Source organism: Cebus imitator, unplaced genomic scaffold (assembly GCF_001604975.1).
Source record: "Cebus imitator isolate Cc_AM_T3 unplaced genomic scaffold, Cebus_imitator-1.0 Scaffold10, whole genome shotgun sequence".
Taxonomy (NCBI): domain Eukaryota; kingdom Metazoa; phylum Chordata; class Mammalia; order Primates; family Cebidae; genus Cebus; species Cebus imitator.
The window spans coordinates 10,639,397-10,659,396 of NW_016107325.1; the positions used below are offsets into that span (position 1 = coordinate 10,639,397).

At 33.5% G+C, this 20,000-nt stretch overlaps 1 protein-coding gene across 3 annotated transcripts in view; it reads right to left on the bottom strand.

Annotated features, from left to right (window-relative positions):
* Positions 1-7,451: 7,451 nt before the first annotated feature.
* The window catches only part of SCN7A (sodium voltage-gated channel alpha subunit 7), an 89,968-nt gene continuing 77,419 nt past the window's right edge, over positions 7,452-20,000 (bottom strand). For 2 of the 3 annotated variants that reach the window (XM_017548439.2, XM_037745819.1), the window contains 6 exons: positions 18,519-18,797; positions 17,269-17,322; positions 16,745-16,882; positions 14,113-14,217; positions 13,543-13,813; positions 7,452-10,518 (listed from right to left, as the gene is read on the bottom strand). In XM_017548439.2, the coding sequence (XP_017403928.1) occupies positions 9,452-10,518; positions 13,543-13,813; positions 14,113-14,217; positions 16,745-16,882; positions 17,269-17,322; positions 18,519-18,797 (1,914 nt within the window). In that variant the 3' untranslated portion in view covers positions 7,452-9,451. The remainder of the gene's footprint in view (positions 10,519-13,542; positions 13,814-14,112; positions 14,218-16,744; positions 16,883-17,268; positions 17,323-18,518; positions 18,798-20,000) is intronic. The other variant, XM_017548446.2, reaches the window with a different exon arrangement.

Below are 20,000 nucleotides of genomic sequence, written 5' to 3' on the forward strand. Positions count from 1 at the left end.
TTTCTAAGAAAATGAAAATGTAATAAATTTGTTCTGTCAAATATGGTAGACTCTAGATACAGGTTTTTATTGAATAATTGAAATGTGCCTAGTGGGAGTTAGAAACTAAAGTTTTAATTTTATTTGCTAATTAATTTAAATTTGAACAGCCACATGACTAGTAGCTACTGATACAGATCTAGGTAATTTTTTTCTTCTTTGCTGTGCATTAGTATCAGCTGAAGGGCTTGCTAACAAAAGCCCCACTCCCATAATTTCTGATTTCATCTAGAGTAGGGCCACTGAATATGCATTTCTGAAAAATTTCCAGACACATCACATTAAAATGTTAAAAACTAAAGGCAGAAAAATCTGGAATGCAGCTAGAGAGAGATGATGGTGATAGATGTGGCTGATTCATATTTTCATTAAACCCCACATTGACTTCAAATGTACATAGAGTTGCAAATTGACACTGAAATTCAACCATAACACATAGGTAAATCTGAAAACACAATACATTGATGTCAAGGAAATGATTCTAAATCAGAAACACAGAAATATGAAATTGTAAAACAAGAATGAGAAGCATTAGCCCCCCAAAATCCTGTACACAACATAGATGTACATTTTAAGAAAAATCCTCCTAGGTAAGTACAATTTTCAACTGTGAATGTGAACCCATGGAGGATAGTTTATTTTTTTTTTTTCAAGATTCAAGATGTACATGTGCTTCTTTATTACATGGGTATTACATGATTAATGGTGAAGTGTATGCTTCTAGTGTACCTACCACTCAAATATTGAGCATTGTACCCAGTAGGTAATTTGTCAATCCTCATCCCCCTTCCACCTTCCTTGCTTTAGAGTCCCTAGAATCTATTATCCCACTTTTAAGTGAGAACATAAGATATTTTACGTTCTCTAGCAGACATAATTCTTAAAGACTGGCTGAATAGAATTCTTCTATAGGAAAGCTGAATAAAAGAAGAGGTCATGGAGCATCAGGAAGGAAGAAGTAATAATGCAAAAAGCAGAAATATAGGTACATACGATTAGCTTAATAAGTGATGTTTGATGATTGGAACAAAATTGTAGCATCATCTGATTCTCATAATGATATTATAAAAATGGGGAAGAAAAGGGACTCAAATGGGAGTAATGTTTTCACACTTCACTCATAAGGTTAAAATAGTGATATCAGTAGACTCATAAAGAGACAGATAGTGAGACAGATACAGTAATACTCAGAACAACCACTACCAAAGATATACAAAGAGATACACTCAAAATCACTATAATTAAACCAGATGAAATTTTAACATATGTTCCAGAAACATGTAGGAGGAAGTGAAAAGAGAAACAGAGATCTGAGTCAAGAGGAAACAAACAGAAAACAAATAATAAATGGCAATCTTAAGTACTGGCATATCAATAATTGCCTTAAATGTAAGAGGTCTAAATACACCAACAAAAAATGGATAAAAAAATATACCTCAGCTAAAAGCTGCTTACAAGAAACTCCCTTCAAATTCAATGACATATATAGGTTGAAAGTAAAATAATGAAAAAAAAAATGCCATGCAAACCTTAATAAAAAGAAAAACAAGAATGGGCTATATTGTTATCTGATAAAGCTGACCTCAGAGGAAATCAGGAAGAATACCAGTCCTATGTATATATATGCATCAAACGACAGAGTTTTGAAATACATGTAACAAAATCTTAGAGTGCTGAAAGGAGAAACAACCCAGAAAACTTCATAATTGTTGCTGGGAATTTCAATAGCTCCTTCTCAGAAGGTGATAAAACACTGAACAGAAAATCCGCAAAGATTCTATATTTTGATTATCTGAACAACATAATCAGTGAACAGAATCTAATAAACTTCTTGCAATACTTCATCCAACAATTGCAGAATACACATTTTCTCCAAGTGTCCATGAAGCAGTTACCAAGATAGTGTATTCTCTGACCATAATGGGTTAAAATTATAAATTAACAACAAAAAACAAAAGAAATATCTTCAAATGTGTAGAAATTAAACAGCACACTTCTAAATAAGATGAAGCTTTAAAGGAAATTAAAAAATACATAGAAGTGAATGAAAAAACATTATATCAAAATATGTGGAATGCAACTAAAATAGTGTCAAAAAGAAAATTTTTAATCTTAAAGGATATATTGGCTATGAAGAAATGTCTCAAAAAACCCCTAATTCCCTAACTCAAGAAATTATAAAGAGAAAAATAAATATAAAGCCAGCAGAAAGAATGAAATAATAAAGATAATAGCAGAAGCCAATAAAATAGAAAAATGGGAAACAACAAGAAAAATCAATAAAACAAAAGGCTATTTTTAAAAAGTCAATAAAATGGATAAACTTCTTAATAAAAGTAAAATACATCCCATATTAATGAATAAGAAAAATAAGGCAAAAATGCCCAAATGATTCCCTTTGATAGGGTTTTGATGTTTGCCCCATCAAAATCCCAGCTTGCATTTTTTGTAGAAGTTAACAAGCTTATCATAAAATGTATGTAGAAACAGGACAGGCCCTGAAATAACCTAACTATCTTGAAAAAAAGTAGAACAAAGTTGATGGAGTCATATCTTCTTATTTCCAAGCTTACTACACAACTACTGCAATCAAAACAGTTTGGTAATGGAATAAGAATAGATATATAGGTTAAAGGAATAGAGAATCCAGAAATAAACCATTACATTTATGGTCAATTGATTTCAGCAAGACTTTCAAGACAACTGAATGGGGAAAGAACAATATTAAACAAACGGTGCTGGGGCAACTGGAGAACAAGATGCAAAAGCATAATCTTAGGCCCCTTCTTAAACCATACACACAAAAAATTAACTCAGAAGCATAAACTTAAATATAAGAGCTAAAAGCACAAAACTCTTGGAAGAAAACACAAGAATAAATTATTATAAACTTGGATTAGACAATAGTTTCTCAAATATCCAAAAAGTACAAGTGAAAGCTTGATAAATTTGATATACAAAATTAAAACTTTTGTATATCAAAAGACACAATCAAGAAAGTGAAAAGACAACCCACATAACGTGAGAAAAATATCTGCAAATCATGTGTCTAATAAAAAACTGCTATCCCAAATGTAGAAAGAACAGCAATAAACATAAATAACCCAATTAAAAGTAGGCAATGGATTTGAATAGGCATCCCTCCAAGGAAGATATACAGATATCCAGTAAACTCACGGAAATCTTCCCAATATAATTTGCCATTAGAATAGTGCAAATCAAGACTACAATGAGAAACTACTTCAGTCTCAGGATTGTTATAAACAAAAATACAGACAACAAATGTTCACAAGGATGTGAAAAAATTGGCACCTACAAGTGTTGCCAGTGGGAACATAAAATGGTGCAACAGTTCTGAAAAACAGTAGAGCAGTTTGTCAATAAATTAAATGTAGTGGTACCAATTTCACCTCTAAGTATATAGTGAAGAGAATTGAAATAATATGTCTACCCAAAAACTTGTACAGTAATGTTCATAGAAGCATTATTCATAATGCCCAAAATGTGGAAACAACCCAAATGACAACTGGATAAATAAATTATAATATACCTACATACTTAAATATTATTCAGCAATAAAGAGGAATGAAGTATTGATATCTGCTACAACTTTTGAAATATTGTGCTAAATAAAGGAAGCCAGTCACAAAACAAATCACATATTTACACTCCCACCAATACTGTATATGACAAAAATGTGGTTTATTATAGATCATGTAATACTATGCAGCCATAGAAAAGAATAAGTTAATGTCCTTTGCTGCGACATGGATGGAGTTGGAGGCTATTATCCTTAGAAAAGTAACACAGAAATAGAAAACCAAATACTGTATGTCCTCATTTATAAGTAGGAGCTAAATGATGAGAACACATGGACACATAGAGGGAAACACACCCTGGGGTTCTATTGCGGGATAGAAGGTGGGAGAAGGGAGAGTATCAGGAAAAAATAACTAATGGGTACTGGACTTACTACCTGGGTGATGAATATGTACAGCAAACCCCCATGACACAAGTTTACCTATGTAACAAACCTGCACTTGTACCCCTGAACTTAGAATAAAAGTTAAACAAAAAGAAAAAAGATCACATACTGTATATTCCATTAATTTGAATGGTCTAGAATAGACAAATCTATAGAGACAGAAAGTAAATTAGTGGTTTTCTAGGGTTAGGTGGTGGTAGAATATGGAGTGACTCTCAACAGAGATAAAAATATTATAAACTTAGATTGCAGTGATGCTTGTACAGCTCTTTTAATATACTAAACCATTTAATCATACACTTTACAAGGAGGATTTCATTGTATGTGTGTCTCAACAAATATATTTTTAAAAGAATGATAGACAATACAAGCAATTTAATGTATAAGATACGTTTTTCTCAGTAATCAAGAAAGCCCACTTTAAGTGTTCTCCTTTTTTTTTTTTTTTAAATTTTAGAGACAGGGTCTCACTATGTTGCTCAGGCTGGTTTTGAACTACTGGACTCAAGCAATCCTTCCACCCAGGCCACCTAAAGTGCTGAGATTCCAGAAATGAGCCACTGCACCCAGTCTAAGTGTTCCTTTGAGGTCATCTCAACCTTAACACTCTTGTGTTGTCATTTTTCTTTCCCTCATATACACATCCTAGAATTCAAATCTACCATCTCATGCCATTTTCTGAATGCTTTCTGCACAAACATACAAGTAGAGAGACTTGGGGTTTATGGACTTTATTTTTCATACTTCTATATTAGCTGTTACTTCAGCTTAGGATGTCATTCCTCATTTTCATCATGACCCCCAACAAAATACCATTTACTTGAACACTTAGCTCAAGATTCAGCTATTCTGCTAAGTTCAGTAAGACTTTCCACTAGCCATTGATGAGGATTTCCAATATTGGAAGGAAATTAACAAATAGTCCCAACATGATGTTTTACTTGTCACATTAAGAAAGGACTTTTTAAGGATAAGAGCAATCTTACTTATCTCTAAATTTTTGTGACTAATACCTAGGAGGTGTTCAACAGATTTTTATAAAAGGAAAAAACAGAGGGAGAAAATAAGGAAAGATGATAAAATTGTATATAAATGTGGACTGAATACTTATGGATCCTTTGAAGGTGTAGACTTTCAAATAGCCTAGACTAGAATCCAGGAGTATAGGTTATGCCACCTGGATAGTGAGTAGAACCCAAGGCTAGAGTTGAGATTGAATTCTTTGAGCCAGCATGTGATTATAAGTAATTGAACATAGAGGTTTCCATAAAGATGAGATTATTAAGTATCTAAGCCTGAAAGTTTTAGTTTACCTAACATAAAGATGAAAATTCCCATCTGTGGAGTGAAGACTCAGTCATTCACTGGAGTTCTTTATTGACCATTATAGCTAAGAATGCAGACCCAGAATTTATGGAAAGAAACTGCTAAGAGAAGAGAAATTTCACACTTTGGGAGGCCGAGGCGGGCGGATCACAAGGTCAAGAGATTGAGACCATTCTGGCCAACATGGTGAAACTCCGTCTCTACTAAAAATACAAAAAAACGCCGGGCGCGGTGGCTCACGCCTGTAATCCCAGCACTTTGGGAGGCCGAGGCGGGTGGATCACGAGGTCAAAAGATCGAGACCATCCCGGTCAACATGGTGAAACCCCGTCCCCGTCTGTACTAAAAAATACAAAAAATTAGCTGGGCATGGTGGCACATGCCTGTAGTCCCAGGTACTCAGGAGGCTGAGGCAGGAGAATTGCCTGAACCCAGGAGGCAGAGGTTGGGGTGAGCCGAGATCGTGCCATTGCACTCCAGCCTGGGTAACAGGAGCGAAACTCTGTCTAAAAAAGAAAAAGAAAAAGAAAAAAAAAATTCAAAAAAATTAGCTGGGTGTGCTAGTGCACGCCTTTAGTCTCAGCTACTCAGGAGGCTGAGGCAGGAGAATTGCTTGAACCTGGGAAGTGGAGGTTGCAGTGAACCGAGGTCATGCCACTGCACTCCAGCCTGGTGTCTGGTGACGAAGTGAGACTGTGTCTCAAAAAAAAAAAGAAACGAAAAAAGAGAAATTTCAAAAACCAAAGGGAAAAATAAAGCATGTCTGTAAAGGGACTCAAGATGTCCAGAGTAATTCTGCTCAGATTTTCTAGCTAATCTCTGCAATAGGAGTTTCCTCACCTTCTTGGTTCGTATCTCTTTATCTTCCAGGCTGAAGAACCATTAGCTGGATTTCTAGGTCTCATCTCTGTGGTGGAATTCACTTACAGGTGCCTCTGTGTTGAATGAAATTGCCTTCTTTAATTGATAAAGTCCTTTTTCTGCAGGGACCCATGTTACTCACTTCACCTCTGATATCCAACATAGAATCCATTATTCCTGCCTATATGTGTATTACAATATATGCCCGTAGTATAAAAATTATCACATATTATAACCAGCTGCATAGTTATGTTTCCCCCCAGCAGTCAGTATGCTCTTCAATCTCAGATATATTTTCATCTGAATAGGTTCTGAGTTTGCCTGTAGTATTCAGCATTCACAAAATGTTGTATTTTTCAATTTCTATAATTTTATCCCATGTGCCTTCCCTTTTTCCAGGGAATATCTCTACTTTTAAAATTTCCTCCACCAAGTGGGGGAAAATGAGACAGATGGAGAGAGGGAGAGAGGGAGAGAGAGAGAGCGAGAGCAAGCACATTAAGGCTCTGGAACTGGACCTGGTTTAGAGTCCTCGCTTTTTTACTTACAAGGTCTTTGTCATATAAAAACTTCATAACCTTTCTAAACCTAATTTTCTTCATCTATAAACTGAGTGTGATCACTTCATGCACTTTTCTTTCCCTCATATGAACACATCCTAGAATCCAACTAATGTGCATGAAGAGTGATCACTTCTTCATGCATGATCAATACGTAGGATAAGGTTGGGCATAACAGTATGCTCAGTAAGTGGTAGCTGTTACCATTATCTTTAAAACAATTTCAAGTGTATTAAATTTGTTAATGAAGCACAATGGAATTTTTGAAAGATGCTAGTGTGCCAAGAAGATTTTTGGTACACTACTATTTATCAACTCAAAATTGATAAATATTTATCAAAATTTATCAGTTTTTGAATTGATAAATAGTAATGTACCAAAAAATTTAATTTCAGTATTATCTTCCTGAAAGTAAATTCTAATAATACAAAAATATATCTAGTAAAATTATCATTATAATTTTGATAAGAGGAGTGCTCTTTTTACATCTTGTTAATGTATAGGAGCCTCTGGTAAGAATGCCAAAATTTATTTGACAAAATTACATGATCTAAAGAAAGTACAACTGTTTCTATTTTTAAGTCTGAATAAACGAACTTTAATGCAAACCTTATTTTTAAAAAATATGCTACATAAAATTGCCAAACTGACTTATAAAATTAAAAACAAACATAGCTTAATGTGGTTAACAAGTTATATTTATTATTTTCTATAGTATGTAAAAAGTAAGATATGTTGTTAAGACTTTGTTAAAAATAATTATTTACACAGCTTTTGGAAGGTAACTGGCAAACACAGTTTACAAGAAAAAGATTGCTTTTCAAACTAAAATCAGTGTGTTGCCTTTATGCAATTAACAGAAGCAAGTTATGATTCAGTTTAAATATCTGAAGCAGTTTCCATAGTAGAGCATTCCTAAGAAATAGAAAACTGAGAAGCTTAGATGAAGCACCAGCTATCATATTGTCACCAATTTAACACTGGTTTCTCACTGGTCCCCATAACATGACAGAGAGCAGGAGGAGAAAGGGGAGGAACACTTATAGGAAAAAAAAAAAAAAAAAAACCCTGAAATTACATTTGCTTAGGGCATTCCCCAAAGGCATCTTGGTTAGGTTATTTAATTTCTGAGGGGCAGAAAAAGATGATAATAGTTAAGGCTTGAGATCATACATTCAGAATAAAATACAATTACTGATACATAAAATATATTGAATGTTATATAATATGTTAAGGACAACATTTAAGTCAATAATACACAGATTTTCTTTCTGAATCTTTTAGGGCCTGCTAGGCATGTTGAAATCAATCTTCATACAGTTGAAATAACTCTTAAAATCTCAAACTACATGGAAGTAAATGACTATATTTGTATCAATAAGTCAAAGGATAACTTTATGCCTATCTTTAAAAAATAATTCCAATAGTGAAAACTAATGTTTAGGATTTTAAAGTTCTTTGAATATAAAACATTTTATAGAGTATTGATGCATGTGATGAGATTAGAAAACTTGAAAATATAAATATATAAGGGAAAACTCACCTGTACAAACTAATGTTATAAAACAGCAATCAATTTAAGCTTTTGTCTCCTAATTCATAGTTCTCATAGTTTGAGTGAACATCGTCTTTCTCTAAGTTATAAAGAATTATAAAGTACAGTGAAAAGTGCTTTAATTAAGGGTCAAGACACTATGGAAATCCCTGTACATAATGATAATAGCGCTCAACTTTTCTAATTCATATTTCAACATACATGTGTCAGATCTTATATATTCAATTTTACATTAGAAATAACTGGTAAAAATACATCAATTTCATAATAAGGTAAAGTTTGAGTCTATTAATCTATTACCTATTAGGTCATTTTTAGTAAATGTATATTTTCCAAAAAAAATAGATGTAAATGAGAAGAAAATGCAAAAAAAATTTAGGTCATAACTCTCCTTTATGCTTCTTGTTTTACGAATCTGTCCTGTTCAAGAGTCAGAGCTTAGGTGGAACTAGCCAAAGAAAATGAGAAACCAGGAGCCAGAGAACAGTGAAATCCTTTTCATTGCCAGTTCCAAAATAAAAAGAAAACAAGAACACACAAAAATGAACATAGAGCTTCAACCAATCTTTTTCAAAGCAATGTTAATCACCCCAGGAATCTCTGTGATTGATCTCAAAGACACTTTCTGAGTAACTGCCCTCTCTTTCTTCCAACTGGCATTTGTCTAGGCAAGTTTATGATTTAATGGCCAGTAGCATTTCACCATCACATATCAGGAAAGTATTTGCTTATTTGTAAGTAAGTCTTAATAGTGGCAACTTGAAACCCACTAAATTAGACGTAAAACAGAAAAGAAAGCCCCTGCTGCTGAGTATCTATATCACCATTTCCCTTCACCCGCTAGAAGGTACGAATAATATAAGCCACCTAAAGAAAACAATCATGAGATTGTCAAATGGCCACTTTAACCTGCTTTAAACTCACTGCAGCAATAGTAAGGGTTGTCTTGATTGGTTAGATATAGTGCCAAAAAGTCAATGTGGCATGAAGTCTTGTGAATACAAGCTTAATTACCATGGGTTATAAAGAATTGATCTTTACTTTTTTCTGATTTTTTATTTCTGGTTTAAGCTTTCAATATTTTTCAGATATGTGAAGAAAATTGCAAAGAGGTGGTAAGTGGGATTAGATCTGGCTTTGAATAGGTGATTTTTCCTTAGCTTTGTCAAAATAGGCACCTTCTTTCCTAGCAGGAACATCTCTATCACCATCTATCTTATGAATATCTGATGTATTCTTGTCATTTCGCCTCAAGCGGTAATTTTTGTAAGCACGTTGAATGATGGTTGCTGAAACTGCCTCTTGTTTTCGTTTCAAAGTAGTTGTAATTGGCTCACATATGATCTTAAAAGGGTTAGCTAACAAAAACCCTGATTCGATCTCTGAAAGAACTTTCTCCATCCTCACATCTTGACTCATAACTCTCTTTGTAAAAGCAAGTAAGATATCGAGGCAATGAATTCTGTCCCCAACAGCCATGGGGAGGTCCAAAGCAATAAGCTGGCCCTTGTTTGGTTTTGCCATGAAAAGAGGAGGATCAAGAGCAGCTGCAAAATCTGAAAGTTTACTAGAGTCTATGTACTGGGTCCTATCAGGATCAAACCTTTTCCATACCTGAAAAAATTTCCTAAAATCATCTTCACTCAAAGTCCTGTTTTTCTTCTTAGAAGCAATATTTAAAAACTCCATGACAACAACAATATACATATTTACAATTATCACCCATGATATGAGGATATAACTGACAAAATACAAAATCCCAACAGAAGGGTTCCCACAATCTCCTTTAACTTGAGTCCCAGGGTTAATTTTATCAGGATCACAATCAGACCATTTGCTGTTGAAAATTGCAACAAGCATCCCATCCCAACCAGCAAATATTGCAACTTGAAAAAGACAGAGCATACTGCTGCCAAAGGTTTCAAAGTTAGACACATCATTAATTCCAGCTTCTTTTTTAACATAGGCAAAATTGTACATTCCAAATATGGCATAGATGAACATGACCAGGAAGATGAGAAAAATGAGGTTCAATAATGCCGGGAGGGAGAGCATCAAAGGAAGCATAAGATTATGAAACACCTTTGGTCCTTTTCCAAGACGCAGGATGTGAATGATCCGTGAGAGAAGTATCAGTTTTACAAGTGAAGGAGGCACAAGATAGTAGCCTACTGTCATAGGCAGACATAGTCCTGGGTGTGGGAAAAGATAAGGTAGGCTATAAAATTATTCAGATACAATTATGTTTTAAAGACTATAAATTATGTTACACTTAATTGTTTTTCCCCTATATTTTATTAATCCTTTATTAATTCCTTCCATTTTACTAATCAGTCTCATTTAACAGTTAGCATGCTGAAAGTTCAGGTCAGCCAAACACCAATTGTATCAATGCTCAGGTATCTAGGTAAATTTGGAAAATTATTTTTCTGTAACGTCATCTTAAGAGTATTATAGATCAAGTTCTTCTGGAATTACAGATGACCTGATTCTATAATCTAGGACAATAGTAATAATTTTTTTATTGCTATTGGAGGAAGACATTTAGTTCCATGCAACCTTGATTGAATGCCTAATAAATTTATCACACAAATATGCAAAGATGAATGACAGGATTTCTGTCTTCAGAAAACTTATAATTTAGAATTATTTTAAACTGGACATTTAAAATAATTATAAGGCAGAAAGACCTAATTGATAAATATAATTATAGAAATGTCTGGCATTCAGTTATTCATAGATTGTAATTTAATTTCTTTATTTCATAAATAGTACTGGGGCTACAGGAACTTTAAATGTGAACTGAATAAATAAGTCTTTGTTTAGAACTTATTTGTAGGAGTGATAGTTAGATGAGTAAAATATGGCAGTGATTAAGATAAGAAATGTAAAACAAGGTAAAATTATAATTACAAAGGTATAAGAGATATTCTCTGGAAGCATTAGAGAGAATGTAGTTTATTTTGAGTTGAGACGGTAGTGGAAAGAAGAATCCCATGAGGCTTCTAAGTGATGTGGTAGGTTTGTTGAATCTGGAGGAATCATGTCTCAACATTTCTGTTAAACTTGGTCTCTGGCTAAGATGACATTTCCCTCTGATGTTCTATCCTCATGCTATCTCTATTCATTCCCATCACTAAGTTTTTTTAACCCAATTTCTTTTTTTTCAAGGGTGTGGCACCTTTTTTTTTTTTTAATTTTGTTTTTCTTTATTTTTTCTAAAGAAACCCACCTGGATACATGTACTGAATGTGCAGGTTTGTTACATAGGTATATGTGCGCCATGGTGGTTTGTTGCACCTATCAGCCAGTCCTCTAGGTTCCCTCCCCTCACTCCCCAGCCTCCAAAAGGCACTGGTGTGTGTTGTTCTCCTCCCTGTGTCCACGTGTTCTCATTATTCAACTCCCACATATGAGTGAGAACATGTGGTGTTTGGTTTTCTGTTCCTGTTTTAGTTTGCTGAGGATGATGACTAAATCTGCCTCTATCTTGAAGACTCTGTTTCCCTTGCAACCCTCTCAAATGCAGGGAGCTCATTTTTCCCCACTCCACTTTCCTTGGGTCAGAAAGAAAAAAAATATGTATCTTTCTTTCTTTCTAATGTGATTTATGGTCACTTTTCCTTCCTATTATTTTTATAAAGAAAAAATAAAATAAGTTTGTGACATTTTGTGGATCATGCCATTCAATGGCATCATTTCCTACCACTCCTTGGCTTTATGGTCTACTCATTCTTCATTCATTTTCATTGAAGACTTCAATAATTGACTTACTGTCTCTCATTTCACCTTAGCACCTACCATCAACAACCCATTTTTAAGTCAGTTTCTGTCTTTGGTCTTCTCACATTATTACATTCTTCTCCATCATTTTACAAATCCACATTTATAACCACGTTCTGCACCCAGGATACCTTGCCTTCTGAAACTTCAAACTGTTTTCTCTCTGACTGCAATTGCTTTTCCTTCCAGTTCTCTGATGAAGTTCTCTTCATTCTCATAGGACTCTAATTCCAGCAATCATCTGCCTTCTTTCAATCAGCTCCCTCCTGTCTTCATGTACTTTCCTATCAGTTTTCTAATAGCTTCTTATTTTCTGAAGCTTCTTACAGTTTTTCTCAGTAGTTAGTTGCATTGTTTCCACTATCAACTGAATGAGTGACTATTTGGAAGCACATCTGGGCAAACAGTTTATCTACATTTCTACTACTCAATAGATAAAATAATAAACTCTTAAATATTGTTTCTACTCTCATGGAACTTACGTCCTAATATGTGTGTTATTCCCCATAACAGTAGAAACAGTAAACTCTTAAATATTGATGCAATAAACTCTTAAATATTGTTTCTATTCTCATAGAACTTACATCCTAATATGTGTCTTATGGGGAAGCAGACAATCTTCTCTCTATCTGAAACTCTTTGACACTAAATTCTCTGCCTGGCTATCTCCTTACCTGAAAAGTCTCTAAGTAGATTTCACATCTTCCATAAAGTTTTCTCTTACCTCTACTTACTGATGAGGTCACCTCCTTCTGCTGTGCTGCTGCAGCACCCTGTGCCTTTCCTACCAAAACCTTAATAGCATGGTATTAAAATGTACTTTTTAATTATCTATATCCTTTAATAGACTCCAAGCTATGTGTACACAGAAATTAAGCCTATCTTGTTTACTACTGAATTTTTTGCATATAGCACAATATTTATTCACATAGAAAATAATCAAGTGTATTTATTAAATAAAAGAGCGAGATCTCCAAAGTAAGAAAAAACAAGCAAGAAATTTATTAAAGCCTGAAACTCTAGTGTGTGTAAATTATAAATAGTTTCAGAGATTAGAGGGAAGGAAATAATAGTGAACTTTAAAAGTTACATCATTCTAAAACATAAAATCTTTCTCGTGTCATCCAGAAAATTAATGTATGTTATAACACATATTATAAAACTAACATATATATGAAGGGGTGACTAAGCATTCACCTGGTAGCTTGGGATGCAAAGTCTTTGTTATTCAAGAAATATTTTTGAACAACTTATCTCTATCTGGCATGGGTGGTATATATATGAATACAAATGTGAAGCATTCCTGTTGAAAATTTTTTAAAAATCCCTACCTGTTTTGCTTATTAGAAGACAATATTTCATGAGATATTTACTGTAAGAGTTTGCTTGAATTAATATTATTATGAATAAAATTTGACTAAACAAAATCTTACCTGTGATGGAGAAAATAACCACCATAAAATCAAAAATGTTCCATGCAATGGTGAAATAAAAACAACGAAAAGCGATGAGCTTCAGTATGCATTCCATTGTATATAGAATAACAAAAATTAAGTTAATCCAGTAGAGAGCAATGTACATTTGTAGACTATGTTCATCTGTGTCTATCATCATGGCTATTGCTTGGAAACATATAAGAACCATAATGATGACATTAAAAACTTGGCTTGTTACCAAGTCAAAAATGAATCCTTGGAGCTTGTTCTGTGGGGAGAAAAAACAAAAACAAGCAAAAAACAGGTGTAATAGTCCTATTAATGGGATATACATACCTATATACAGTCTTGATGCTCTACAGCTTTCTTCCCAAAATAAATAGGAGAATAAGCGTGAACTTAAATTTTTGCCAAACTATAACACATAGTCAAAACAAACAAAATGACCATTAAAAGCTTTGACAAGGGACCCAAAAATTTTGTCAGAAGCATTTGTTAGGGTTTTTAAAAGAGATTATATAAAAAACAGTTCTATTGAAGTTTCAAAAAATCTAGACATTTTCTTACTCGTGGGCGAGGTACTGGTCTTTGAGAGTCCTCATATATTAGCTTCTTCAGCCTGGAGTACTGTTTCCTCTGTTTAACTGTTATAAAGATATTTGAGCCTCCCAGGTAATGAAAGGAAAGAAAAAGACATTAAAATAACATGTAATCCAAATTTTCCCTTATGCCTTTTAAAGACTTGCAATTACTGATTTAATCCTCTAAAAAAGGCTTAACTGCAATGAATGAAATCATGTTTGAACATATTTGACTTTCTGCCAAAAACCCATAAAAAGCACATACAGAATTACATGCCAATAGTGACCAAAATTCAGTAATCTCTAAGCACATTTTCCTAGGAGACTGTCAACCCTATTTTCACATATGGTTGTATAAAGGGACAAAGAAGAAACAGCAGGAGATATGTGAAAATATTTACTAAGAAAGGTTGAGCTCAATAGCTAAAGGAAAAGTTGATCTGTGTCTTTTAGTAAGCAGAAATAAACAGAAAAAATCATATGTGATCATTTTTATATGACTGTATATTGCTTTATTTTTCAAATGCTATCAGAAGGCATTTTTTACTATTACTCCAAAAGTACCTTGTGCTTGCTTCTTCACAGCACATTTGAGGGCTCATTCATTTTTGTGTTTCTAGTGCTAATTTCAGTCTCTTATGTAATATATGTGAAGTGAATAATGTCATGTCCTAGGAATTAGGAACTATTTTCCCTAAATTAGGACCTGGTCACTTAAATTGACAGCACTCACCAATTCAAAGCCTAGAGGCAAACCCTAGTATATTATCTTACAGGGTCGATACTTGTAGAAAGCTGAAGCATCCAAACAAAATCACATTTTATCACTCAGCTCTCTACTCCTATGTCATTAGTGGAGACTCAAGACTGATATACAGTAGTCTCCCCTCATCTGAAGTTTCACTTTCCACAGTGTCAGTTAGCCATGGTCAACCACAGTTGGAAATTATTACATGAAGAATTCTAAAAGTAAATAGTTAAATACATTTTAAATTTTACGTGGGTCTGAGTAGTGTGGCAAAATCTTGTGCCATCCTGCTCTGTGGAGACCGGGATGTGAATCATCCTTTTGTCCAGCATAGCCACTTGGTCTATGCCACCCACACATTAGTCACTTTGCAGCCATCTCTGTTATTGCAGTGATTGTGTTCAAGTCATCCTTATTTTAATTAATTACCCCCAAACGCAAAAGAAATGATGCTGGCATTCAGATGTGCCAAAAAGAAGCTGCAAAGTGGCAAAGTGCTTTCTTTAAGAAAAAAGGTGAAAATGCTGGACTTAAGGAGAGATAAAACAGCATGCTGAGGTTGCTAAATCTATGGTATGAATGAATCTTCTGTTCATGAAATTGTGAAGAACAAAAAACAAATTATGCTTGATTTGCTGTTGTATCTCAAACTGCAAATGGCCACGGTGCATGATAAGCCTTAGTCATGGAAAAGGCATCTTAACACGAACAGAAATGTGTTCTGATTTATAGCAATCAGGTTCGGTACTACCCTGTGGTTTCAGGTATCACTGGATAAGGAGGATCTACTGTACCAGATTTTACACATGGCTAAAGTTTGATTACATGGCTGAAGATAAAATTTCAACATTAAACTATTCTTTGCCTTGACTTTTTTGGAAGGCTTTCCAAAAGAGATTAGGTACCTGTGTACAATAAGTTGACTTAGATGTCTTTTGAATTCTTTGCGTTTGTGGAAGCCCTGAAGGGAGTCTCTTTTTAGAAATGGCATGAAACGTAGTTATTAAATTCTGTCTCTGAATTTTGTCTTATCGGGTTCAAGCACTCCTACTTAGGCCATCCAATTAGGATTTATGACTCTCTCTACTTCTAGCAGAAAGAGCTACTCTAACCTAGAAAGATGTCCATGCTGGCTATGATTATGAAGTCTTTAAATCTAACAAAGTAGAAGATTATTTTTTTCTTGAAGTCTTCACATATTTGTGAAGATACAAAATTTTACTTACTATAATTATTTTTTAGCCCATCATTATTTACAAAACATACACACAGACACTTGTAATTTTTAACTTTTAAACTTGACTGTGTAGTACCTATTTTGGATTTAGAAATCAATGTAAAGATGAATATTTTAGCAATCTTCATCAATGTGCAAGAACATTAATCATGATTTTTAAAGATACACGTCAGGCCGGGCGCGGTGGCTCACGCCTATAATCCTAGCACTTTGGGAGGCCGAGGCAGGTGGATCACAAGGTCAAGGGATCGAGACCATCCTGGTCAACATGGTGAAACCCCGTCTCTACTAAAAATACAAAAAATTAGCTGGACATGGTGGCACATGCCTGTAATCCCAGCTACTCAGGAGGCTCAGGCAGGAGAATTGCCTGAACCCAGGAGGCGGAGGTTGCGGTGAGCCGAGATCGCACCATTGCACTCCAGCCTGGGTAACAAGAACGAAACTCTGTCTCAAAAAAAAAAAAAAAAAAAAAATACACGTCAAATAAAATGACATTAAGCTGAATCCAAAGCCAATTATTTGAAGCAGCGCATTTACACATACAGACACACACACACACACACACACACACACACACACACACGCTTGATTTTCTCAGACATTGGATAAATGAATAATATTTATACTTATCTTTATTTTATACTTGTTGAAATTATCAACAATAACACTAATCAGCATACTCAGTGGGAGAAATACTCCAAGTATAATAAAGTTGATAAAGTAATAATACATGTAGATGTTGTCTTCAAAACGAGGCTGCATATTTATCTAGAAGTTTAAAATAAGCAAATTATTGATATCAGCTTTATAAAAAAAAAGTTTTATAAAACAATTTATGCCAAGAAAACCCAACAACGCTACCTAAGGAAGTGTTTTCTTTTTTGCTCTTTGGCAAAAGGATATCACTGCTTTGTTTATTTGAATTTTAAAGTTTGTCTCATTCGTCATTGTTGCAAAGTCTGATAATCTTTCAAATGGGCCTATGGGGCCTCAATCATTGAATATAATAAACATGGAAGAATTTCATTGCCAATGAAATACCCAATCTAAAATGCATTTGATTTCTCTTCATTATTACTGGTGTTCTGTGCTTGAATTACAAAAGTGACTGTGCTTGTATCCTAACAATGGCTTTAAAATGATATTATACTTACTTCAACAGAATCAATTGCTGAATTCATAATGGTGATCCATCCATTAAATGTTGCCTGTAAAAATGACATGCATTTATAAGTCTTATGAAAATTAATACTTCACAGAAAATAAAAAGTAAAATCTCGATCTGTTACTAGTACACTGAAACATTTGATACAGGCTTGCCACACTTCTACATACTGTGTAATTGGGATCTTTAATATTTTCATTATTATACTGTCTGTTAACAACCATTTCAAGTACTTAGCTTATTTGTAGTTAGTAACAAAGTATTTTAAGATAATATGACTAGAAAAAGATAAATAGAGAAAAAGATATATAAATGGTAAATAAATACATGCTGCCATGTGTCATGGTGACTTGTGGCTGCTATACATATGCTTTTCTGTGAGAGACATAAGAGGAATTGTTCGCCTCTTCATATCTGCTAGATATTGAGTCACCGAGTAGCAGTTCCTCAAAATACTAAAGAGATAAAAACAAGTGACTTGGATGGGACCAAAGAATTATTACCTCTGATAATTAATATTTAGTGTAAATTTGATTGAAGGATGCAAAGTATTGATCCTGGGTGTGTCTGTGAGGATGTTGCCGAAGGACATAAACATTTGAGTCAGTGGGCTGGGCAAGGCAGACCCACCCTTAATCTGATGGGCACAATCTTATCAGCTGCCAGTGAATATAAAGCAGGCAGAAAAACGTGAAAAGCCTAGACTGGTCTAGGCTCCCAGCCTACATCTTTCTCCCATGCTGGTTGCTCCCTGCCCTTGAACATCGGACTCCAAGTTCTTCAGTTTTGAGACTCAGACTGGCTCTCCTTGCTCCTCAAGCTTGGAGATAGACTATTGTGGGACCCTGTGATCATGTAAGTTAATACTTAATAAACTCCCATATATATCTCCTATTAGTATACATACATATAATGTATATACTGTTCCTCCAGGGAATCCTGACTAATACATCACCCTATAACATGATCAGTGGTGGTAAAAATACTTTGGGTCAGTACCTGTATTTCCTCTGTTAAATTTTCCTGCATCTCCACTTCTTTCTTCCAGTGGGACAGGGACAATATTTAACTTTTGTCTCTTTAAATGAGTCTAGTGTTGTATGTCCCATTACATTTATATACTAATTACTAAAATGTTTTATAACCAAATGTATTAATTTTCCAAACTTTGTCCTTTGCATTCAACCTACAATATGGATGAATATATAATTAATAAGGAAAAGTCAAAAGTGTACTTACTAGTTGAAGCAGAGAAAGGAAACCATTTCCAACATTATCAAAGTTCAGTTTTGCATTTTCCCATGGCATGGAATCATTAAACAGAAGGCTTTCACACTGACTCTTATTCATGACTTCAGATGAAGGAAACCTTTCTCCACTTGTTGGGTCAATGCATTCATAGAACTTGCCAGCAAATAAGTATACTCCCATGATACTAAAAGTCAGCCAGATCATCAGGCAGACAAGAAACACATTCAAAGTGGGTAAAGTTGTTTTGATCAAAGCTCTCACAACAACCTGGCATATTTAAAAAAATGTAAACTTTAGATAAGAAATGTGAAATTGTTTTAATTTTTGATCAGATTGAAAAATACTAATTGATACAATGTCATACGTTAAAAAAAGAACCAAAAAGTCCATATCTAAAGATTTAACAAACCACATGCTGGTACTGAAATAACCTAAATAGCAATTGAATTTTTATTTTAAAAAATACGTTCAAATCTAGATATTCTTAAAATGTTTGTACTAAAAAATCATTAAATGAAAACAGAGCTGATTAGCACAAATACTAAAATAAATACTAGAATAATTATTTCACTGGCTTAATATATATGCATATATATTATATATTTTATATATAATATACATATTATATATCAAGATATATAATATGTATATATCAAGATATATAATATGTATGTTATATATCTATCTTGTATATGATATATAAGATATATATCTTATATATAAGATATACATGTATCTTACATATATAAGATATAAATGCTTATTGTTATATATTATATATTACATATAATATATATCTAATATCTTATAATATATTATATATCAATAAGATATATATCAAGTATCTCTCTTATATTATATATATCTTATATATAAGATATATAATATATAATATATAATTATATGTAAGATGTAATATGTATCATATATTATACAATATATAATGTGTAAGATACATAATATATGATATATATCAGATATATAAGATATATGCTTATATATGCATATAAAATATATATAATATATACGATATATATGATATTATATAATATATATGCTTATTGATTTCCTGTAGTGTGACAGAAATAATAATTCAAGATAATTGAACCTGTGTGTATGTATGAGATTATCTTAAAATACATATATTAGATTTTAATTGAAATACAACATGTGAATGAGTAGTCAGGGGAATCAGAAGACCAAGAGATTGTACTGTCAATGAAGCCAAGGCTTCAGGAAACTAATGGGTTGCTGTACTTCACAAGGATTCAATCCTCACTGAACCATTTGGTGTCACTGGTGAGTCACTCCAGAGCAGGAGTAAAATTCAAATTAGAATTGTATTCTTATTACTCCACTGAAGCTGCTATGGCAAATGCAAATCAGTTGCTATATCTAGTATCATAGTTTTAATATTTCCACTACCTATGTTTCTCCTAGCTTTTTTTTTTTTTTTTTTTTTTTTTTTTT